Source organism: Dysidea avara, chromosome 10 (assembly GCF_963678975.1).
Source record: "Dysidea avara chromosome 10, odDysAvar1.4, whole genome shotgun sequence".
In the NCBI taxonomy this organism is placed as follows: domain Eukaryota; kingdom Metazoa; phylum Porifera; class Demospongiae; order Dictyoceratida; family Dysideidae; genus Dysidea; species Dysidea avara.
The window spans coordinates 2,387,566-2,412,225 of record NC_089281.1 but is presented as its reverse complement, the minus strand read 5'-3'; the positions used below and the strand labels follow the sequence as shown (position 1 = coordinate 2,412,225).

At 37.6% G+C, this 24,660-nt stretch overlaps 3 protein-coding genes across 4 annotated transcripts in view; 2 read left to right on the top strand and 1 right to left on the bottom strand.

Annotated features, from left to right (window-relative positions):
• The window catches only part of LOC136236897 (inositol 1,4,5-trisphosphate receptor type 2-like), a 62,733-nt gene extending 53,366 nt beyond the window's left edge, over nucleotides 1-9,367 (top strand). Inside the window, exons 59-75 of one of the 2 annotated variants that reach the window (XM_066027126.1) lie at nucleotides 4,108-4,371; nucleotides 4,417-4,506; nucleotides 4,557-4,730; nucleotides 6,176-6,278; nucleotides 6,342-6,520; nucleotides 7,034-7,156; nucleotides 7,210-7,256; nucleotides 7,307-7,393; nucleotides 7,446-7,766; nucleotides 7,818-7,935; nucleotides 7,988-8,111; nucleotides 8,163-8,356; nucleotides 8,409-8,555; nucleotides 8,603-8,683; nucleotides 8,736-8,855; nucleotides 8,909-9,046; nucleotides 9,093-9,367. In XM_066027126.1, coding sequence (XP_065883198.1) covers nucleotides 4,108-4,371; nucleotides 4,417-4,506; nucleotides 4,557-4,730; nucleotides 6,176-6,278; nucleotides 6,342-6,520; nucleotides 7,034-7,156; nucleotides 7,210-7,256; nucleotides 7,307-7,393; nucleotides 7,446-7,766; nucleotides 7,818-7,935; nucleotides 7,988-8,111; nucleotides 8,163-8,356; nucleotides 8,409-8,555; nucleotides 8,603-8,683; nucleotides 8,736-8,855; nucleotides 8,909-9,046; nucleotides 9,093-9,173 — 2,391 coding nt within the window. In that variant the 3' untranslated portion in view covers nucleotides 9,174-9,367. Of the gene's footprint in view, nucleotides 1-4,107; nucleotides 4,372-4,416; nucleotides 4,507-4,556; nucleotides 4,831-6,175; nucleotides 6,279-6,341; nucleotides 6,521-7,033; nucleotides 7,157-7,209; nucleotides 7,257-7,306; nucleotides 7,394-7,445; nucleotides 7,767-7,817; nucleotides 7,936-7,987; nucleotides 8,112-8,162; nucleotides 8,357-8,408; nucleotides 8,556-8,602; nucleotides 8,684-8,735; nucleotides 8,856-8,908; nucleotides 9,047-9,092 lie in introns of those variants that run through there. The other variant, XM_066027128.1, reaches the window with a different exon arrangement.
• Nucleotides 9,368-10,288: 921 nt separating this feature from the next.
• LOC136236899 (uncharacterized) lies at nucleotides 10,289-15,123 on the bottom strand. The gene is made up of 4 exons (XM_066027129.1): nucleotides 14,850-15,123; nucleotides 12,862-13,595; nucleotides 12,093-12,194; nucleotides 10,289-11,303 (listed from the first exon to the last, which is right to left on the bottom strand). Exons 1-4 carry the CDS (start codon nucleotides 15,103-15,105, stop codon nucleotides 10,386-10,388), a joined length of 2,010 nt encoding a protein of 669 aa, XP_065883201.1. The 5' UTR covers nucleotides 15,106-15,123; the 3' UTR covers nucleotides 10,289-10,385.
• Nucleotides 15,124-15,214: 91 nt separating this feature from the next.
• LOC136268710 (inositol 1,4,5-trisphosphate receptor type 3-like) lies at nucleotides 15,215-23,964 on the top strand. The gene is made up of 14 exons (XM_066064153.1): nucleotides 15,215-15,363; nucleotides 21,210-21,280; nucleotides 21,750-21,872; nucleotides 21,932-21,978; nucleotides 22,029-22,115; nucleotides 22,172-22,475; nucleotides 22,524-22,626; nucleotides 22,674-22,797; nucleotides 22,850-23,034; nucleotides 23,082-23,228; nucleotides 23,283-23,363; nucleotides 23,413-23,532; nucleotides 23,578-23,712; nucleotides 23,778-23,964. Exons 6-14 carry the CDS (start codon nucleotides 22,426-22,428, stop codon nucleotides 23,844-23,846), a joined length of 1,014 nt encoding a protein of 337 aa, XP_065920225.1. The 5' UTR covers nucleotides 15,215-15,363; nucleotides 21,210-21,280; nucleotides 21,750-21,872; nucleotides 21,932-21,978; nucleotides 22,029-22,115; nucleotides 22,172-22,425; the 3' UTR covers nucleotides 23,847-23,964.
• The last annotated feature ends 696 nt before the right edge of the window (nucleotides 23,965-24,660 follow it).

Sequence of the window (24,660 nt, the reverse complement as noted above, 5' to 3'; positions counted from 1 at the left end):
GTGATTCATAGGTGAATTCTTGGCTGGCCGCTACACGTTTTAGACAGGTGACCACGTAGTACAGACCACAATGCATATATTTGTATGGGAAAATATTTGGGACCTCGTGACCATGGCTGTTATACAAAGGTGACCACTTAATTCAGGTGATTGTTAACACAGGCTCCACTGTACATGGCATTGCAGCTGCTAACAGTTACGTTACTTGGCCAACAATCACTTTGTCCTTTGGCATACCGCAAAGGGTTCCTTATATTTCTTAGACTAGATTCAAACTCTCTTTAATTATCCTTATAGATATGGTAGCTAGATCTAACCATGAATGCAGCAGCTAATGATGGTGAAAGAATTCATCATCCGTATCATATTTGCACTAGTACATACAACAAAAAATAGTTAGCTACATCCAGTGTTGGGCAAGTTACTTTGTAAAAGTAACTAGTTATATATTACATATTACCTATTAAATAAAGTAATTGTAATAATATTACATATTATATTACTTTGTGTCTACAGCCTTAAGCTGTCACGTGTGAAACTACCACCTTATCACGTGACATGATTGCATTGTTGGACAATGTGCAAATCTTGGTTATAAGTAAGAAGCTGGTGAATAAGCTTCATTCAGTAGGCTTCATTACTTCGTTGTGGCTAGGCGTTACTCAGTGTATTACTAATGAGATTAGTAACTTCATTACTTGTAGTAATAATATTACATAATATTAAATTCGTTACGGTAACTATATTACTTAGGTAACGCCTTACATTTGTAAGTAAATTAACTTGAGTTATATTATCTGTTTTTATAGCGTATTGTATAGTTATACAACGGCCACGAGTACTCTGCCTGATATAAACGCACGAGCCTGAGGGCCGTTAGGCCCGAAGGCAAGTGCGTTTATACAGGCAGAGCACGAGTGCACGTTGTATAACTGTTATATGTACCACTCTGCGTGGGCAGTTCAAAGGCATCGCCAGTGCCATAATTTGTATATTGCACTGCTGCAAACCATAGCGAGTGCATTATAACTTATAACGCACTGGTTGCGGTTTTGTAGACCACAACGAGTGCATTATAAGCTATAATGCACCGACCGCAGTGCAATATACAGATATTGTACTGGCTGCGGTTTTGTGCAGCATAGCACAAGTGCCGGTGGCGAAGACCACTACGACACCTCACCTAATAGGTGGAAGGACACTTCACAGATAACTCGAATTCTTTTATAGCCTGACATGTAAAGGTTGATTGTGGGCCATAACGTCACCAATATGTATAATGTTTACAAGCAGCCAATGGCGATTGAAAAAGCCAACACGGGTGGCCACAACTCTAGTCTACATATATATAAACGTACTTATACACCTTACTAGTCTGGTGCCATCTTAGCCCAGATTAAACTGTAGTCCACTTCGACAATGACTCAATAAAACAAATATATTCTAAATAATACTAACCTTTACGTTCGATTGTGGTAACCAGTTTTGTCATGCCACCAGATTCAAGTTTAGCCAGTGTGAATAGTAAGAATTAGACTAGTATCGTTTAGTAGTTAGGTTTTGTTTACTTAAAACGTCTATTTAGCTACTTTTTTTCGCTCGAGGGAATCACTATGGCGATTAGTCTGGCGCTTAGTCTATATGGCGATTGAGTGATCACGCTGGCATGTAGAGCACTGCATAATGAGAGTCGAACAGCGAATGCAGGTTAGTGATATAACCCATAGCGTACTAGCTTTCAATATCTCAGGTGGCTGCAGTACTGCAGGGGGAATGTCATCGCAACGTCCGGCTTGGTTACCCACAATCAGTGTTAGAACCTGGCCTTTATAAGTGTTACAGCTGTCTTGTGAGACTCTCCCCACCTATTAGGTGAGTGGTACATAACAGTTATACAACGGCCACGAGTGCTCTGCCTGATATAAACGCACGAGCCTGAGGGCCGTTACTTATAAAGGCCAGGTTTCTAACATCGATTGTGGGTAACCAAACCGGACGTTGGGATGACGTTTCCCCTGCAGTACTGCAGCCACCTGAGATATTGAAAGCTAGTACACTTATATCACTAACCTGCATTCGCTGTTCGACTCTCATCATGTAGTGCTCAGCATGCCAGCGTGATCACTCAATCGCCATACAGACTAAGCGCCAGACTAATCACCATAGTGATTCTCTCAAGCGAAAAAAAGCAGCTAAATAGACGGTTTAAGTAAACAAAACCTAACTACTAAACGATACTAGTCTAATTCTTACTATTCACACTGGCTAAACTCGAATCTGGTGGCATGACAAAACTGGTTACCACAATCGAACGTAAAGGTTAGTATTATTTAGAATATATTAGTTTTATTGAGTCATTGTCGAAGTGGACTACAGTTTAATCTGGGCTAAGATGGCACCAGACTAGTAAGGTGTATAAGTACGTTTATATATATGTAGAGTAGAGTCGTGGCCACCCGTGTTGGCTTTTTCGATCGCCATTGGCTGCTTGTAAACATTATACGTATTGGTGACATTATGGCCCACAATCGACCTTTACATGTCAGGCTATAAAAGAATTCGAGTGATCTGTCAAGTGTCTTTCCACCTATTAGGTGAGTTGTCGTAGTGGTCTTGGCTACCGTCACTTGTGCTATGCTGCACAAAACCGCAGCCAGTGCAATATCTGTATATTGCACTGCGGTCGGTGCATTATAACTTATAATGCACTTGTTGTGGTCTACAAAACCGCAACCAGTGCGTTATAAGTTATAATGCACTCGCTGCGGTCTGCAGCAGTGCAATATACAAATTATGGCACTGGCGGTTCCTTTGAACTTCCCACGCAGAGTGGTACATTTCGTTATATTCACTAAAGTAATAATGCGTTACTCCCAACACTGGCTACATCATAGATAATATACCCCCCTATACCTATATTATCTATGGCTACACAATATATGAAATTTTCATGAATTTTATTTTCCCAGTTGCTCTGTTAACCATGAAACCCATGAAAATTACAGGTAGTTTTGTACTGTGAAAATTTCTGTGCATACAGTATATCTTGAGAATGGTTAGAGCTAATTCGATCAAATTTGGTGTGTGGTTTGCTTTACCTATAATCAAAATGTAATACAAAAAATATGCTTTGGAAAAGGGTCTATGGAGGTATATACCGTATAATGGGAATGATTCACAGAAGAAACTATTTCCTCATTCACAAGAAAACATTCATGATTTATTGCATAAAGTAATTTAATAATTGGGTACGTGCCTACAACGAAGTAATCTTTTTTTCCATGGATAGGGAAAGCTCAACTATATGGCTGACTCTGACATGTTGCGTGCTACGCATATTAGTAGCCATGCATAATTGCTGTTTCGCTGGAGAAGTAGGCATTCACGATAATGAGCGTGGACGATAGGCACACCTATAGCTAGCCTTGGGGGTGGCACTACAACCGAGGCTAAGACACGCCATTTCAGCATAATGAATCGATGGGCTGCAATTATATATATTTACCCCATTTAGTAGCACTGATTTTTCCACTATCACTGAAGTTTGCATCTCTGTTCAAATCACATGCCACGATCCTGCGCCTCACTGGCTATACCGTCACACAAGGCGAGTAGCTACCTGCTTATGCACTCATTACATGAATGCTACATCAACTGATCCATGAAAATAAAACTTTTTAATTGTAAACATTCGCAAATGCACCTAAAATCACGAAATTCATAAATGTTTTCTTCCGCAAATTATTCCCATTATACGGTATATTATGCACACATGAAAATTTTGTTTTTCTTTTTTTCTTGGTACAACACACTACTGTGTGGTAAAAATTTATATTTCGTAGATCTATCAGTAAATTGTTCTAGAACATTCTATGTTAGATATGCTCAGAAAAAAATGTGTGCTCTCTTAGAGTATTACAAAATATTAAAATAGGTTATATGACACAATAAATACTTAGATTCGCACAAAAATCATGATTCCTGCAGTAGAGAAGAAAAAAAAAGTTAAAAGGAAGCCTCAAAGTCAACCATAGGCTGACTTTGGAGCTTGCAATCACCTCCCTTTTCACATCTTGGCCGTTTTGATACAGATTTTATTTATTCTAGTACACTGATATTGGTGACAAAGCTGATCTACTGAAGTTCAAGGATCATTCACACATTAAACTGACACTTCATTTGCTTGGCCTGTTGTGTGATAACCAGTATAGTCCGATGCAAGACTATCTTCAACAGCAACCACTCTCTCTCAAGAATATCAACATGGTGACAGAAACTTGTGATTTTTTGTCAACATTTATTGATGATGTCAGCAAGGATAATATCAAGTTAATCATTCAGGTGCTTCAAACACTGATTGAAATGAGCGGGGTGAGTCTCATTTGTATAACTATATTTTAAATTGTCTTTTTCCAGGGAAATTTCAAAAACCAGAAGGTTCTTCTTGATCATCATGTTGTGGACACCATCAACCACTTTTTAAGGATAATGGACATTGAGACACATGTAAGGAACAACTCCATAGTCACTGGTCTTGGTACGTTTATTAAACTTAGGGATTTAAAGAACTTTGTAAACTAAAGGAGAAGGCAGTTGAACTACTAGAAATTATATGTGAAGAAACACATTCAGAAACTGATAAACTTGTTCAGAGTCTATGCAGGAATATTGATATTGATGCCCTTTATGACACGCTAGTTTGGTTTTATCAGTGTAGCCAATCAGCAAAGGTTTGTAGGATGTTACTAATTACTAGACTGGACTACTGGACTGGAACACTGGATTGGACTACTGGATTGACATATTTTTGGTTTTTTCACACAAGCTAAGGTTGGATTTATTGAGTCTTGCTAGTTAAGGGCCTTGCAACCTGCTACTAAATGATCGATATAAAGCAGTGGAATAAACGAAAACTGACCTCTAAGGATTTCATTCTACAGCACTTATACACTCCGTACTATTGTGCTGCATGGAATCCTATCTTAGCTAAATTCCTTCCTAATATGCAAAAACATTATGCAACTGTATAGGGCCTATAGTTTTTACATTTGCTAGGCCTACCACGTGTGATTGAATTATTTTGTACAAGCTTGCCGCTAAGGGCCTTCAGGGAATCTGTAGCCTGCTACTAAAATGATGAAATAATTATAGTTCTAGTACTATTTGTAACTGTCTTAGCAACAATCTGCCTAGTTCACACAACTTCCAAAATTCTCTTTATTTCTCAGCATCGTCTACAGTGTCTAGGAAATGAATCACCAAAATTTCAGCCTATTATGGTGAGTAGTTTTGGAATTATTGCACTAACAGTAGGAAGAGCAAAGTAATTGATATGTACAGCTACAATATGAAACTACAGGTGTTAAATTTTCAACCATAACTTCTGTTTGTATTGGTCCACAGAGATAGGATTTGGCTTAAAATAATGTTCGCCATGAAATGGAAAAGCAATTAAGGTATAGCTTTATCTCTGTAGTCACCTACACATGCAGTATGAAATTGTTTTGTAAGAGGAAATGAAGATGATAAATTATTGTTTAACTCTACTGCATCAAAACAAATGCATGTGACACACATACTGTTGGGGGCTACTAAAACAAAACAAAGATGTTTGAACTCTTCATGAGCAGGCAAATAACATGGTGTATAGGTGAGAGTAGCTTCCCTGAGTATTGACTCAATTAAAACTTGTGTATTTTTCTTTGTAGTATGCTTAGATTTCATTTTCTCCCAACGCATGCTTGTGTGAACTAGGTGGGTTTTTGCTGAGACAGTCACATTTATTGTGCTCTATGGCACTTACATAGCCCTAAACATTATGCTGCAGGGAAGGTGATAGCGATGGCTACCCAACAATAAAGTCTTGAAGAGCACTATGAAGACTCAATAAACACAAAACCAAAATTAACATCTCAGGCAAGCCAGTGAGCACTGACACTTTAGCTTATAGGCTAATTTGGGGGAAAAGATTGGGCAATGTTTCATTAGTACAATCCAGATGGGCCTGTTTTTGCTCTTCCATGTTGCCTTTTCTGTTAACTTAAATTTACTAGGGTAAATTGGTATTATGTCAGCCCAGTAGTCCAGTCCAGTAATTAGTAACACCTTAGTTTGTAGATTATGTTTCTGTATCTTTCACTTCACGTTTTCGTCATTTCAATTGTGTTATCTTAAGGACAAAAACGAGCAAGAGGAGGCAGAAAAAGTTGCATTTAGTACATATCATGTATTAGTGCACATGGCAGATTTTGAAGGAATTGTACTAGATGATAATGCAGGTATAGATCCCTGTAGTTCTTCTCTATTACAATATATATATATATATTAAATGTTTTATTCAGGAATAACACTTGTCGGATCAAACAGTGGTGTCAACTCTAAGGACTTGAAGAGAAGTACTGAGTTTGTGAAAGCTTGGAAGCATTACAAAAGGCAATCCAGGAGCATAGAAGTGTTTTATAAAAATGATGATGAGGACAAAAAGGTTTTGGCAACCGTGCACTTTAGATACTTCCCTACAGTAAGTTTACATCTTACAATCAATGGATTCTCATTGTAAATGGTAAATTTAGAAATTTAAATACTGGTAACTATTATAACATGAAAACAAACCTTAATAATTACACTTACCTCCACGTTATCTGTAATGTGGGTGTGGTCCATATTTGAAAACATTCTGAAATGCTTATAAATGTGCTAGAAGACTAGTTCTCACCTTTGACTAACGTTTCCTAACTTGTAGAATGGCAAGGATACTGAAACTCCTACACCTGAGTGTTTCTTGTGGCGAGACTCCAATTTGTGACAATAGTCACATGAGCATTAATTTATTCCCATAATTGATTTCAGTCTGAGCTTTTATAAAACAAACAGGAGGGTATTATACAGATCATTAATGTCTAATCACAGGGTAATGTGAAATGGTGATCTGCCCACGCGAAGTATTACAAAATAATCTTAGCATTGCACAATTTGAGAAAGCGAACTATAAGTTACTACATGTGTTCATATAAGCAACAACTTGTATTTGTAGGATGAACTACCAGAAAACATAATTGACAAAGTAAAGTTTAAAGTGAGTCGTGAATCTCCTGAGGACAAAGTCAGAGACTTTTTGAAATGGATGAAATCAGTGGAGAAAGAGATCAGCCATTTGGTACCATAAGTACTAACATTTCCATTGTATTATTGGTTTATTACCATATATAGAGTGCACTCCGTAGACACTGGTTTGCCAAGATATTTGTAGATGGATTGTAAGTTCATTGACTTCATGTATAATTTTGATTTCTACTTGTAAAAACAGAGAGTTCAAGAATTACTTGCTTATACTCTGGACACTTGTGATGAACATAATGCTGGTAATTGCTTGGAATGATGTTGAGCTCAAATCGTGAGGTCCCGCATGAAAAAATCTTTATAATTTGTTAGAATATTACATACAGGGGCTACACGTACAATACACCTGAACGTGGATTATCAGATAATGAGAGGATGCTAAACAATTATTGTGTGGAAACTTCGTGCTATAACAATTTGATTAGCAACACTACCTTTACACCTAGTGACTGTAACCAGAGCTTATGTACAGTGGCTAAGATACTCACTCCAACTATTCCTGAGGACAGAGATCACTGGTTTTTTGATCATGCCTTATATGTTGGTGGGGCTATTCATTTTCTAATGAGTCTGTCAATGTTGATATCTTACACTCTTATTAACGCATCCAATTTTGTCCTGCCAGATATAGCTGCTTATGAAGACAAGTAAGTATCAAATCGTGAAGTGTATATTATCTAGCATTCTCTGTACTGTAGAATTCAAAAAGTAACACTTGTTAGAAAACTGTGGCCGAAAAAATTATTTGCAAAGTTTAAAAGAGAACCCACTTACTCTGATGAGCCACTCTTTGGGTGGAGACCACTGTATCACATTGTAAGTAATTGTATCACGATTCTTAAAAATTATTAACTTCATTTTTGTACAGCTTTTTGTAGCATGTTCACTACTGTCACTACCATTTTATGGATACTTCTATTGTTTTTGTCTTCTTCACATCGTGATTGTTAATGATTTACTGAATCGAGTGCTACGATCTGTTACCAAGAATGGTATGAAGTGGTAAGATTTACCAGTAATCAACTACTCCTTGTTCATTGCAGGTTATTCACTGATATGGGTTGGTGCACTAGGCCTAGTAGTGATATACATTTACAGTGTAGCAGCATTTGCCCTTTTGCCCAATGAGTTTAATGACCCTGATCCTGAGGGAGAGGACAATGTTCTCTTCTGTCATACTCTTCTAGAATGCTTTATCAGTGTGCTGGAATATGGTCTACTAGACACTTTAGGTTCAGTAAGTAAACAAAACACAGTGAATTGCTTTGTATAGTATATCTTCCATGTAGGCTGTAGATTTACCAATGAAGTTTCAAAGTGCTGCCCTCCGAGTGATTTTGCTAGATTTAACCTTCTTCATAATTGTGACCACTATTGGACTAAATGTTGTGTTTGGTATTATTGTGGATACATTCTCTGAATTAAGAGATGAAAAGGTACAAGTTATAAGATCAGAGCTAGTTAATATTGCCCTCTCTTGCAGTGGAAAATAGAAGAGGATAAACAGGGTTACTGCTTCATCTGTAGCACACCAAGTTATGAATTTGAACGGAAAACCAAAATAGTAAATGCATTTATTATAGAGTATAATGATTATCTTGTTTTCCTACTTGCAGACATTTGCTCATCACATAAAACATGATCACTGCATGTGGAACTACATATACTACTACTTGCACTTGAAGAGAATTGATATTAGTGATCACAATGCTATAGAAAAATACGTGTATAACTTGGTATGTACATATGCTCAACCATATGTAGTATTTACTAAAACAATTCATTATAGATTAAAGAAGACAATACAGATTTTTTCCCCTTGTTTGCAGCAAAAAGATTGGAAAAGTTTGCTACAGACGAGACTCTGGATAAACTTGATAAGCTAAGTGCTGACGTCCATAAAGTAATGGAATGTTTAAAACAACAGGTAACAAAAAGGTCTTAATGTTACATGAAACTTTCATACAAAACAGGAACAAGCCACAGCTTTGCATAAGAAAGAAATGGAGGAGCAATGGTGGGATGAAGAGTTTGTTCCTAAAGATGAGCATTAGTAACTTTTAGGCTCAACGCTTGTAGTACAAAATAATTATCACATATGTACCTGTATAGCTATGTAGTTGTGTAGAAGTAGTTTATACCCAAAGTGGAAATTGGCTATTTCCCAGTCATCCAAAATCAAACAATTGTAAGTCTAATCATTTATACAGCTTGTTTATGACATATATGGCAATTTGGTTTACTGAAACTGTACTATAGCTACTTTTGATGTAAGACACTTTTCACATTCTGATCATGACTATAACCATGAAGCATGCATTGTACAGTCACACTTGTACTGACAAGCTTATAGGCCAATACAGTGGAACCTCTCTATTGTGGACATTTCAGGACCCAGAATTTTTGACTACTTCTTGCTATAATATAGAGGTTTTCCTCTTTTAGAAGTAAAAATGTACTAACCAGATCTGTTGGACCAAAATGTTTGTCCTTATTATGGAGGTATTTTCTCTATTGTGTCCTTAATTCAGGGAGTTTGTTAGAGAGGTTCCACTTTATATTATTGCTTGTTTTATTTCCTGTCCCTATAGCCAGATACAGTAACATCAGCAAATAAAAATGTGTATGTCATGCAGTGTATATGACTGTATGATTATCAGCTATATTATTACTGATGTATTAGAGTATATATCTCATTCTTATAATTGCAAAGGATCGATATGTGTACTCTGTCAAACAGAAGTGGGGAAGCCCCAATCTCCCCAGTTACCTTTGTTATGTTAAACTCCACACTATGGCTCTTTATCCCATCACTGTTGCACATTGCACTGCTTGAAGGTTCTTAGTTTACTAATTTGTTAAGATGCTTTACTGTTGTTGTACTGATAGTAAAATGTCAGTAACTTTAAGTATATGGAACATAATTGTTTTACTAAGTTTTAAACTCTCAGTAAACATCAGTGAATGCAGGTTTACTGAAAAACTACTAAAATAACAAACAATGAACTGTTCCATATACTGGGGATATACCACTCTAGTAAACTAAGAAACTTCAAGCAGTGTTGCCTTATATCAAATAATTAATTGTTAATGTGCATGCATGTAGCTATAGCTAGCTGCCTAAAACTCTATGTAGGTCGTGACAGGAAACAACGAGGAAAGTATGTCCTTAGGATTATCATTTATAATGAGTAATAAAATCAAGAAGACAATAAATTGCAATTGGCAAATATACGTACGCTCTGTATGCTAAAAATACATACACACTACAGACATAACCCGATCCATACAGTACTACTATAAATCTCAGAAGTCATTCCATCATAAATCACTCCCCCAATAATAACTACTTTATCATCAGCTATGTTGACCACAGAGGGTGCATCTGTTCCTAACGGTGTGTAGCCAACTTGTTCCCAGCTGTGATTGGCCATGTTGAGCATGTATGCGTCATTGCTACATACATAACCTTTCTTTGTTGATTTAACTCCTCCAAATAATAGTATATGTGTACCAAACACTGCAGCAGGGGCTGAACGATACCATGGTGTATCCTTTTCAAAGCCCCATTTCAGTTTATGCATTGATGGAATGTTCAGCATAGTGGTATACACTAATGAAGAATAGTGACCATGCTCATCAAAGCCCCCCAAAACGTACACAGTATTGTTGACTACAACAGATTGTAACCAGTAATGTGGCCGTGGTAAGTTGTCACAAATATACCATTGTTCAGTGGCACTATCAAATAGTTCAACAGAGGACAATACCTCTACACCAACTTTTCCACCTACAATTAACAGCACCATTTGGTGACCAACGGCCGTTGCACAACATCTTGGTCGTTTCATTATAGTGAACTTCTTCAACAGATTATTGCTCATTGTAAAGATCTTATTAGTAACCTTGCCATTGTGATTTTTTCCACCAACAATGAGCAAACGGTTGTTAAGAGATGTCAAAGCAAAGAAGCAGTTCTCAGTTGCAATAGAAGAACTCCATGAATCATTGCTAACACTATAAACATCTATCTGGTAGAGTGGCACTAAATAGCTCTTCTCTCCACCTCCGATATAGATCTTTCCATCAAGGAATACAGCTGTATGTGCTGACTGACCCACTGGTGCAGGGGATCCCTCTTTCCATTGCATGTTCCCTGGTTTACTCTGCATGTCTTTCAACATCTGGTATCAATATACAAACGTACATTACTTAAACTTTTACATCAATTCAAAGGTATAGTGACAAAAGGACTGATACAAACTACAAACAACAGTAAGACAACAAAATATTCCCATCCTCACATTAAGCACAAAAGGGTGTGAGGGAAAAACATTTTTAAAAAAACACATGCAAATACTAACTGCTATGTGCGAGAGTCACACCATTCGCTTTAGGGGATCACTTCTATACAGTACTACCAATGCATACTGTATGATGTGGTACTTAAACTTAATGAATTTTATCAGGAAAATTTAAAAAATGTATTTTATGCTCACAGCTGAATACTTAATTACTGTAATAGCATATCATTTGATAAGAATACTGATACAGCAGAAACACCTCAAAGTAAACTGGGGTGCTCTCATTTTGAAATATCCAGCCATAAATTGCATAGTGTCACGTCCCAATTAAGTCCTTAATTTTTTGTATTGAATTTTGCATTGATCAGTCAATCACAAAAAAACCACATCGATTGAGCCCAAATAGAGATCTGTGTGTGTCTACATGCTGGCTTGTTATCTTGTTACTTTTGTTTTTTGGTGATATCTATTTCCCATAATTTTTTTTTACTATAAGAGTAGATTGATACTTACACTTATGATTGATTCATTACAGAAACGAAGCACAGCAACCACCCCCTCTTAATAATATAGCTGAATTATAAATCACTGGTTTTGCCATCAAAAACTGACCACAATACATCACTGCAGAAAAGTGACCACACCCCTTGATCACACTGAAGTGCACACCTTGTTTTTAGCTGTCAACTGTGCTATCTCATCCTTCAAAGCACTGTTTTCCTCTTTTAAACTCGTCACCATTTTCTGCAGTTTTGCAGTTGAAGGAGCTTCCTATGGCAACAACAACATCATTTACACATCCTGCCTAATGTGTTTCAAACACTGGACTCAGTATAGTTCTATCATAACATAGAACAGATATGGTAACTGTATGGATATTGCTAGACAGATCAAAGTAGTATTGCTCTAGTTGTATAATACACAGTTAGGTAAATGCTGCAGGTCTAATACTATGATGATCCAAATATCCTATTCTCATCTGCCAAGTCTACTTTCTATGTCATTCAAGTTTTAGTATCATAGGGCAATTATGATGACATTGTAGCTAGTACTAAGAGCTCAAAATCTATGTATGAATTACTATTATTATACGTAAATAGTTATGGAGTTAAACAGTAGCAAATAGAAATTGTATTATCAGCAATGCAGATGCCCTCAATTTGACAAGAATTACTCTACAAATACGGATTACGTCAAAATGCTATCCCCCTAGGCTTTCCATCTTGAATGAATAGTTCAACTTAGCAGGCAAGGTGACTCTATCACCAGTAACTTCACTAACAGAGAATCTTAAAACATAACCAACTACTTTGAATATGAAATTCCTGCTCATTGACTGTGGTTATGGCAGAGTATTGGTGAGACTGTACATGTCCTTATTAACAGAAAGATCTTATGTTGTTACTAATAATAACAATTGGTTTAGTAGCTAACTAACCTGTGATAGTTGCTGTGGTGAATGTGATGCAGATGAAAATGATGATGAATGCAGCTGTACTTCAGTAAGCCATTCCATGACACTTTTCCCATCATGACCACCCATCTGACTGTAGGACTCTTTAACTCTCCTAATGGCCATGGATACATCTTTCACTAATGGACGCTTCTTAGGAATATCACCCAAACAAGATATCACTAATGGTTTGAGATCTGCAGTATATCCAGTCATTTTATCCAAGTAGCGCTGACGACGCTGTACTTCTGTAAGCACATTTTTATTGCCGGTCTCAGGATCAAACTGTACCCATTCTGTTGGTTCAGGCCACAGTTCAGTAGTAACAAACAGGACCACTCCACCATAAGAAAACACATCTAGTGGTAGACCATAGACTGGGTGGTCAGCTACTGATTCAGGAGGCATGAAATGCCTTGTACCAGGTGCTTTAGTCATGGATCGTGATGTTGTTGTGTGCAGGACCTGTGCAACACCAAGGTCTGTAATTTTGGCTTCAAGAAAAGAGCTTAGTAATATGTTGTTAGGAGTGAGGTCACGGTGTACAATTGGTGGGTTCCTGGTATGGAGGTACCTTAGACCAAGGCACACTTCATCTAGTTTGGACAGTTTAACATGCAGTGGAATATTGTCATACATATCCACCAGCTGTCTCAGACTGTATTTCATCTTCTCCATTATAATAACAGGTATTGAAGCCATTTTTGGATAGTACACACCTGGTAACAACAAATACATCATTACTGCAAGGGATATCATTAAACGAAGTATAGAATTTAGCTATCGAATTACTGTTACAAAAAGTTTACTTTTGGTTACTTGCTACAAAGCTAAAAATTCAAGCCTATAGCCTTAGCTGTTATTGACTTATGCTTGTCTGAAGGCATCAGGCAGTCAGTCAGTAGTAAAAAATTCCACAGAATAGTATTTTTGTAAACAAAAAATTGTAGCAATGTATTGGAAATGTTTCAGGTCGTACTAAAAACACTCAGTTATGCCTCCAAGGTCCCATGAAGGTATTGTGAGGCTTTTTTTTAGGGTGACCAGAGAAACCCAAAACTTCATAATCTCTATGAAAATTTACAGATTAATTAGCACTTATGTACTGATTAATTACTTAATCAGTATGTAAGTGATTAATTGGGGAGATGTCATGAGGTCATTGCCATGGGGAGATGTCTTGCATACTTTTAGACTAAGGCCAGGCCAAATTAATTCACAGTTTATCGTCACCGCCCGCATGGGTTTTTAGGAATAGAGCAATAATTTCATAATTCATTATTTCTCACGTGATAATCATTGCTTACGCTTCCGAACTCGTTTTTGTATATTAAAACATGGTGTGTGCACCAAACGTGACGATTATCCCCAGCCTGGACTCGTTAGTACCTTCAATAAAATTATAATGGATTTCTAAAGAGAGATTGCATAAACGAATAGCTAAGTATTAACAGTGACGTAATCAAATAAGCTCTGCAATCATTGTTAAAGTAGCTAGCAACTGTGTGAAGCTATACTTTTAAAATGTTTGTCCATGTTAAAAAATTATGAAATATGAAAAATGACCTCCCGCCCGCATGACTTTTTCAAATATCCTGGACGATAAACTGTCAATCAACTTGGCCTGGCCTAACAATTTGTGTTACAACGCTATTCAAACAGTCAGTTTCATTCACACTTCCTTCTATGCAGCCATAATACTGTGTTGTGGTAAGCACTAAGCACTTCTAACAATTTGCATCTACTTATTATTATTAACACTTTACAGTGACCAGCACTCTTATGTACACTTGTTTTCTGCCAATTAAGGATGAGCCTCCAAATTTCATTTTACCTAGGCCTCGGCCAATGATTTGGTATATTTTGGCTTCACCTTTCTAGCTCTGCAAAATACCAAATTTTGTGGCCACTTGGTGAGAAAGAAGTAATCAAATTAACTTGGGCTTTCAGCTCAGTATTAAATCTAATCAAACCTAGAAACTGGACGATGGAAGGATGGCGAAGAGTGCTCCAAATCTGACACTCCCTTAGGAAGTCGTCCTTGATCTTTTCGAGTTCATCATCTAGCGCATCTTGTACTAATAGTGTATGTATCTCTTTTGCAGCACAAAGAGTTCCTTCGTAGTCGACCTCAAAAACTCTACCGTAAGCACCTCTACCAATTTCCTCTCTGCCTGTCGGGTTTACTCCAACCAGAATTAAATTGTCAACAACTTGAGCACTAGTCATTTTTTCGCTAAACGTCCCCTGAAACAATCACGTGATTTACCTTTGAGGGCTTCTGGTATCTCGTGATTCGGAAGTAAAAATAGACACACCCAAATTTCCATATAGTACCGTAGTTGCGCGTAGTTGTGTCAATGTCATGGCTGTTTCAGAACAACAAAAGCAGCAACAAGTTTTGCATTTTGGAGATGTCATATTTCTCTATTATGACGCTACTGATCTAGGCGGGAACAGCGGCTACGTGTTTTCTGAGCCATCCAGGTAAGTGCTGTGCACTGCACACTTCAAGTGGCACACTTTAGTAGAGTCTATATGATTTAATATACAAGTATGTGCAAACCACAATACTTTTTTTCCCCCTCCGGCCTTAATGGCACTCCCTTCCATCCACACGTCTCTATGGAAAACAAGCTAGAAGAAAAACATAAAAAGGGAAAAAGAAAGAATTTGCCTACAGAAAAGACACCTAAAAGAACCTACAGAAGCCCAGAGAATGTTAGTGAACTGGTAGATGCCCCTCTGCAGCGGCGAGATCTATTGCCGGGGGCACACCAGGACGCCGCTTAGACCGTGATCGAGAACCACGGATGTACATGATGGAGGAGCGAAGCAAGGAGAACCCCAAACTGCAACGGAGCCAGCCCATCACCAATGAATATGGGGAACTCCACTTCTCACTGAGTAATTGAGCCAAATGCTTATAGGTGGTAGTGGCTGCTTTCCGAGGAGGAAAAAACTAATGGGGTAAAGCTGCCATGCTCTACTTCACGTATACGTTCCTCATAAGCATGCACAATGCTTCTCAGCCTCATGCCTACGAAAAGTGGTAGCCAAGGTGGTAGACCGATTGGAGGCTGCAAAAGAATTAAAAATGCGAACTTCAAAAAAGGTGCGATGATGTAAGCACCTCCAAAAACCAGATGCTCTGATATCCACTCTGGCATTATCATCAAGCACAGCTGAACGGTGATGCATAACCTCACCAGACAGGGCATGTAACCACAATACTTAACAATTGTCTATATCGTACAATGAACCAGGATGGGTTGGTACACGGCTCAGCCGATTGTGTGGAGTTAAAACAATGAATCGACAGATCAAATCATCATCATGCTGGGATGCCAAAGTGGTGCCATTTAGAAAGTATTATACCAGTAATGAATTTCGAGGTGACAGGGCTGCCCACGCCACCTGCCACCTCTAAATTCATTACTGCTATAATTGACACTAGTTCATTACTGCTGTAATACTTTCTAAATGGCAACACTATAAAGTATACTGTTCTCCGCCCTAGCATGATGATGATTTTTGTCCACAAAAGGACAAACGTTGCTCCAGAAAGGCAAATATAAGCGCCACTCCAAATATATTCTCTGTTTCCCATCCTGGGCCGCGGGACTCAGGCATATTTGCATGTGGGCAGGCAGTTCATTCAAGGCCGGAGGAGATGGTCCGGTTGGTCAGGCCTGAGCCGGACCAATAATCATCTAGAGCTGGACCAACTATGTAGCTGACCAGCTTGAACTACATTACTCCCATGCAATCTCTGGATGGTAATATCTGCACATACATTTTATAGATGTTGTTGAAAATGCATGGCACGAGTAGTTACCTATAGTTTCTCAGCCTAACTAAAGCACAAAACTACACATACAATACTTCCAATTACCTTACAGTACAGCATAACATTTGCATCGTTTTGTACAGAAATAATTGTGGGTTCTACGTATCACATTAACAGCTGGCATTAATTTATCACATGTACGGCAGGTTCCTTCTTTGTCTAAACCAGCACACTTATATCGCAATTCAATCTTCATAAAATAATCAATAGCATTTCTTGGTTTGTCACTCTTGGTTTCTTTTATTGGGCGAAGGGCCAGCAGTGACAAACTAGCTAGGCACCTCATTCCGCAGCAGAAGCTGTACACCCAGCCATACATTATATGGCGGCCATCTGGATGAGATTTTGAGTAGAAATCACTCCTCTTCAACTACGCACTTATCCTGTCGAGATACTGAGCAAACTCTCAGTCAGAGTCTCACCCCACATTGCGCCATTTTTGAATAATGATTGGTCTCGTGACTGTCCACCAGTATATTTACGTGATGATCCATTCACTTCATTGCATACAAACCAGTATAGTAGTAGTATACTGCATTTTTGTAGCTGTGTAAATTCACTGTATACAGCTAGCTGCCTAGTTGTAAATAATAAATTGATTATATGCTATTCTATAAAGGTGCCATGCTGCATGGGTTCCCTGTGAAATTTGGGGAAAAAGTTACAAGTTGCTCGCTAGTTTTACTTTAAAAATTAGCATCAATTTTAAGGCATTTTCAAGCCTTTAAATTGCAAAAGCTCTGCAGCTCCTGGGGGTTGCACCCCCAGACCCCCTGCACTTCTAATTGCTATAACTAAATGTACACTGAGCCATATGGTATAGATAGTCTGAGGAGCAACAGATAGGCTTGAGCATATTTAGCTAGCTAGTAGTAAAATATCACTAAAATTACATATCTGACTCTCTAATTTTTAAACATTTCCTGTGGGGGGGCATGCCCCCAGACCCCCCACACACCTAGAATGTGCTTCGCACACTGTGCAGCAACTACTCTCTCATTGGCAACACCATGTATATAGTAGAAAATTCAACATATACAATGACCTGACCAATTCAATTTTCCTCCTCTGACCCTGCCATTTCCATTATTCCATTACAAGATTGACAGCTTTTGTTTATTTTTTGCCTTCCCAGTTCTCCAGTTATTATAGTAACTTGGTAACCCTGAGCCTCACCCCTTGTAATTATTGGACATGTAATTGTCAAATTATTATGGCCACTTTTGCAACTGAAAATGAAGGTGCAAGCTTACGCATGCTTTTATGTAGTTTTTTTTCATTTATGGTTGTGCCAGGCAAATGATCACAAACGAGAGATAAATGTCATGATGATTTGACAATTACATGTACAATATAATTACAAGGGGTAAGGAGGCTCAGGGTTACCAAGTTACTAAAAAGGTAATAATAAGTGGAGCCCTGGCAAGACAAAAAAATAAACAAGCAAATCGTAGCTACTTATAATTATACATGGCATAGCTATCAACATTTCAACAGATTGACAATATCCCATGATGCTGAAGCCCAACAGTTAAATATCCTGTATGTCAGTATGAACAGGAGATTGCAACACGAGCTGCCTGCTGAAGTAGGCATACATTGCTAAGCTTTGTGACAATCACTGGCTTAAATGTCCTAGACAACCAACTTCATTTGTCACAAGATCAACTGGAAATCCGGCATGTTGAAGGTCAAGAACCATAGCGATCTTCTTTACGATTCCTTGCAGCTAAAAGTGATGCAGAGTATTAGTAACCACAGAGAGCTCTAATAGCATTATGGAATCTGTAGAAACTAACATAAGATCCGGTCTGCTTAGAGTAGATGTGATATAAGGTGGAATAGTACTTGGGCACTAACTCTTGTCTGGTAGCTAGGAAGATCAGCATAGAGCTTATAACATGGCATGAATTTGTGCCAACTTAATAACTGACTGCTGACACTGTTACAAGATAAATTTACTGAGCCTGTACAGTATGCAGGAATAACTGGAAGAATACGGAATAATGGAATATTTAGAGCTGACAGTAACCAGGTATGGGTGGTGGATGGGAAACTGAGAATTTATTTGGAGTCGCCTAAGCTTTAAGTAGGCATTCCAGTATCCGAGATTTTTTAATAAAAAACTTCTCTATATATTCCCCAATAGAACCCTGGTACAAAATAACAACACCGTTTCACTTAGGATTGCTCCATCATCTGAGCTCCAATGGGAATGAAAATCGTTTTGGGGTTTGTCCACATGCTGATCATCATGGAAATCTTAGTTGTATCATGCACGTTACATCTAAGTGAGTTTTGTGTCGTATTAAAGCCTTGTAATGTAATGTTTGAAGAATACTTGAAAGTGTTAAAAAACATACTGATGTATGGAAGGTAGTCAGTCACTGGTGCTTACTTTAAAGTGCGTAGTTGCTCGGGTTAGCAATTTTCAGCCACATAACAGTTCTCTGATAGTTGTGTCACTAACTCAAAAGTATGAACCATTTCAAAGTCTGTATAACAATACCATAATTGAATCCACAACTCCACCTTAGGTATTGTTGCATCATTGTGACACCTCCACTTTAGTTGTTTACTTTTATAAGTTGTTAACTTGATCTTTTTACTTACTTGAGATAGCCACTTGCCTATGGGTATGCACCATTGTATTGACAAGTGTGCAGTAGGTGAAACATATTTGCTCACCACAAAGCATGTAAAGACCACTGAGATCCAATAGACCCTGAAGTTACTCTCATTACATGTACCCAACCCAACAAACTATATATGTGACCCAGTCTGGAAAAACTGGTCTTATCGCGTATTTAAAGTATTGAGAAATGCCGGTTTTAAGTATTTAGTGTGTTGTAGTTCTCCAATGGTTGAAGCTATGTGTACCAAATTTTCACACATTTTATAATTTCCAGAGCATCCACTGTGCAAGTAGCCAACAACTAAGTTTCCTGCCATTTTAGATAGTTTTAAACCGAGGTTGACTGTATCAGGTGAGCTCCAAAATGGGAGGGAGGTAGGGGCCCAGAAGAAGGGCAAGAGGCTATTCAAAAAATTGAAAAGGAAGGCGTAGGGATGAACTAGGCCACGTTATGGGCCATTTCAGGTCTCACAACTGGCTAAAATAAAAGTACATTAACAGCAGAGGTGTTTATTCAACACCACAGAGCTGTACAGCCACATACAGCCATCCCCAAGCTGATCAGAGCTCCATTAAGGCCCCACACCGCACATATGGATTGCCACAGGGCTTGGGAAAAGCAGCAAGCAAAACCAGATCACTCAAGTCTAGCTGATTTTGATTGTGAAATTAGATAATTTATTCTTGTAGCTTTGTGTTCTTGGTGAAAAATTGAAACTGCTGACATGGGCGATAAGATTGGTTTTCCCAGACTGTATCACATATTTCTGAGATCGGCAATCACTACTCTATCTATTGAGCACATAAAAGTCCATTTTTCCAAAATTTATAAATCAGGCTGGAATGCCTAGGCTTTAATCCCTGTAGTGACAGATAACCTGTCATGATGAATAATGAAAAATGACCCCCTGCTCACATGAAAATCAAGGAAGTGGCTGATGAGAAACTAACAGTGTATTTTGCCTTATTAGGCATCAGATAGATGGCTTATGCACTTGTTATGTATAGATATACATCTGTTAATACTTAATGCATATATATTAAAGTTTCTGTGGTTCTGCTAAATGTTCTATTAGAGTAGTTAGGTGACTGCTCTATTAGAGTATCTTGATCTGTTTCACTCCTAATACTGATTCATGTAGTATTCCATTTTTGCATAACTAATAAGGCAAAGTAAGTTGACTAAAATGGTTGCTGTATACTTAGCTTCTGAGCAACTGAAAAGGTGTGAGGAACTGTTCTCCATTGAGGGGAACTGCCCCTTCTCATCATTATGATCAGTGCAAATCACTGACTCTAGCCTAGGATTGACCTACAAGAAGTCCAAAGTGCAGACTAAAAGCCTAAACATGGACTATCTATGACTGAAAGACTCCACTAACAGCTCATGATCACAGAGCCGAGCTCAACTTGAGATCCGTTGACCTACCTATTGGCCATGGCCCTACTCGCTATACTTAAGTCCAAGTGCTCTTACAGAACATTCAACCACTCTAATAGAAGATACAAAGTTTTTTTAAATTTTCTCTTTCTTCTTGACTCTTTTCATCTTCAATATAATATGATTGACAACATTTGAGGCTATCACTCCCTTAATGGACATGGCATGCTGATAACAGTGCAAACAGAAGCCAAGAAGAGAAGATACATATTTTAGCCCACTCAGTAGTATATTTCTTAAATTCTTTTGTGTGTTGTTGTTTAATGTTCCATAAGAGTATTTTCTTTTGAAAAAAACCACTATGCAGTATTGGCTACAAAGGTAGCAAATTGAAGCTCTTAAAAAATGTCACAGAACTGCTTGCAGCCTTTTCTTTAGATTATATGGCTGTTCTTTTTTGTGTGTAGCTCAGAATATTCAACATTAGCTGTCCGGCAAGTGTATAGACATGATGATCCAAACATTCCAGATTTGCACAGTAAGTGAATGTCTGTACTATGTGCAAAGTGACTTAGTCATACTCATGAAATGAAGCTAATTTGAGTTTGTTTGTGGATTGTGCATGTGTTTGTGTGCATCCTTATGTGAAGCATGATCAGAGGTAACTCTAGAAAATCTGCTTAAAAGTTACCCACAGCATTGTTTCACAACTGAAATAAGAATGGTAATCATGATGCTGGTAATGGAGGCCCTTGATGATCGAATGAAAAGGGGATGGTATAGCACTTCACCAATGGGAAGCTCTAGCACAGAAGTATTTTTGAGAGAAAGTACCACCTTTTTATATAACTTGAATCATATATAAATTGCTTTAATTTTATACAAATTATATAACACATTGTCCTTAAATTAGGTGCCGAGTACATGTGCTTATATCATTCGTGCAATCGTGGATAGACACTTGTGCTGTATATAGTACATTAATACTCTTACTGTCATTATGTTAGGATAAAATATCAGCAATAACACAAGAAATAGTGAAATATAAAGTAAACCGTGATTCTACTGAAGAAAAAGTTCAGGATTTTTTAAAATGGATGAAGGCAGTAGAGAAGGAAATTAATCATTTGGTAAGAGCATTCAATAATTGCATGCATTGTTACTTATTTGATGCACGCTGCATCATCAGGCTCATCTACAGAAATACTGGTACACTAAGCTGTTCATAACCTACCTGTAAGTTAATAAACTTTATATTTTGCTTAACTGTCTTATTAATGGAATAGACATCGGAGAAACCAGATACTCATGGTCTGGACTTTGCTGATGAATTTATTACTTTTGATTGCATGGAGTGATGTGCAACTAAAACAGTGAGTACATCCCACTACATTTTTGATACCTTTGTTGTTCATAATTGAATATCCAGGGACTACAATTCAGCACATAACACAAGCTGGCCAGGCAACAAATCAGAGCTAAATGATTACTGTTTGCAAACATCCTGTTACAACAACCACGTGCCTGTAGGAAGTTTTACACCTAATGATTGTGACCACACGTTATGTACAGTGGATACTCCCACTAAGCCAGAGAGTGATAATGATCACTGGTTCTTTAACCATGTGTTGTATTACTGTGGGACTATTCATTTAATAATGAGTATATCTATGTTAATTTCTTATGTACTCATCAAAGCATCCAACTTTGTTCTACCAGATGTTTTTCTATTGGTACGCATTTAACTGTATATACCCTATGTTATGTTTGACTGTTTGCAGGCTTCGAAATAAGGTTTACAAATATCTGCATAAACCTCAGGTAGTAAGAGAACACAGCTATTCAGATGAGCCAGTGTTTGGTGTAAGACCTATATACCACATAGTAAGCATCCTTGTCATTGAAGTTGCATAATCATTGTGTTGATTTAGGTATTCGTGATGTGCTCAGTGTTATCATTACGATATTATGGATACTTCTATTGTCTGTGCTTACTACATATTGTGATTGACAATGATATATTAAAGAGAGTACTAAAGTCTGTTACAAAACATGGTAAAGTATTGAAGTGTGTTATCCTCTGTCATGTACTGGGTATTTGTTATAGTTGGTGCATTACTATGGATTGGCACACTTGGTTTGATTATATTGTTTATTTATGCTGAGGGCACATTTGCATTTCTTGCCAATGAGTTTGACAACCGTGACAGCAATAATGTTCTATTTTGCAGTTCCCTTGCACAGTGTTTCATCACTGTACTAAGATATGGCCTTCCAGATCCCATCAGTTTGGTAAGTAAACATTCTAATGACCCAGCTAAATTACAATTCTGTTACAGGCTGCGGATTTGCCACAAAAATTTGAGAGTGCTGCATTTCGTGTTATTTTCTATGATGTGACATATTTCATTATTGTAGCCAGTATTGGTATGGCCATTGTGTTTGCTGTCATAGTGGATACATTCACTGAGCTACGAGATCAAAGGGTAATATAGTTGGTGGTATACATAGTTACATTGTGACATCATTATCCATAACAGTGGCATATAGAAGAAGACAAGAAAGCATATTGCTTTATTTGTGGTTATCCGAGTGTTGAGTTTGAAAGGAAAACTAAAACAGTAAGCTACCTGTTATTGTCTTAGTGTTACCTTATATGTACGTCAACAGACATTTGACCATCATGTCAAATATGAGCACTGCATGTGGGACTACATCTACTACTACTTGCACTTGAAGAGGATTGATGTCAATGACCACACTGCTATAGAGTGCTATGTGTATAACTTGGTGAGATTTGATTGTTTGGTAATAATGATTATATGCATTGGTCAGATTGAAAGTGATGAAGTTGATTTCTTTCCTCTGCATGATGCAAAATGCATTACAACTGCTTCAGATGAGGCTCTGAAAGAGATTGAGAAGTTGAATAAAAAAGTTGATAAGTTAGTAGAGTCCTTTGAACATCAGGTAAGTGATCATGGTAGTAATAAAATATGTGGTGTGGTTATATTATCTTCATTAACATAATGCAGAAACAAGCTGCAGCTTTGCGTAAGAAGAGGATGGAAGAGAAGCAATGGGATAAAAAATTTACCACATGAGTGAACTAATGTACTAAGGATTTATTAACAATTATTATATATTTATAGTACATCTATGATCTAATATATTATAGTACATCTATGATCTGGAACTGTGTGTACAACTGTTTTAGTAATGAAATTGTGAATTCTATAAGTTTCCAGTGAAACAGTCTGAATGCAGGACAGTTTTCATAAACCTAACAAAAAATACTCAGCAGTGTATTGTAAGTTACATGTAAAGGGCCCTTAATTACGTAAGCTATTGCATCAAACTTGGTAGGGGCAAACCCACACAAAATTGTCTGGAGCATCTGATCAAACATACAAAAGTAATTTTGATTGTATAGCTACTATTAGCTAGCTCAAACATTACATTTCTTACACTGCTGAGACTACAGAATGGCTTTGATTGTAGGTAAATTTATTTATTTTATTATTACTTTATGGCAAGTATGCCAAGGGTCTGCAAGCAACTGGTGCTTGCAGCCTAAAACACAAGTTATACATACATTATAATTACTTTAACTAATTATAACTTAGCTATAGTGTTTGAAAGTTTGATGGTGGCAAGAGATCGTGACATTTGCTGCACGGACATAGATAACGGTAGGTAAAGTTTTAACCTTCCAGCATTCAGAATTTGTCAGCAGCTGGAGATTGGATGTACCCAGCTACCCGAGCCACTTACTGTTAATTTTTAGCTATGTGTGCATAGCCCCTTTTTGTGCTTAGATAGCATGCCAATTCCATGCATATATAAACTCCCTGAAGATAACAAGTTTATTTGCTATTTTATTAGTGTTATTATTGTTGTTACTGTGCAGACTATTGA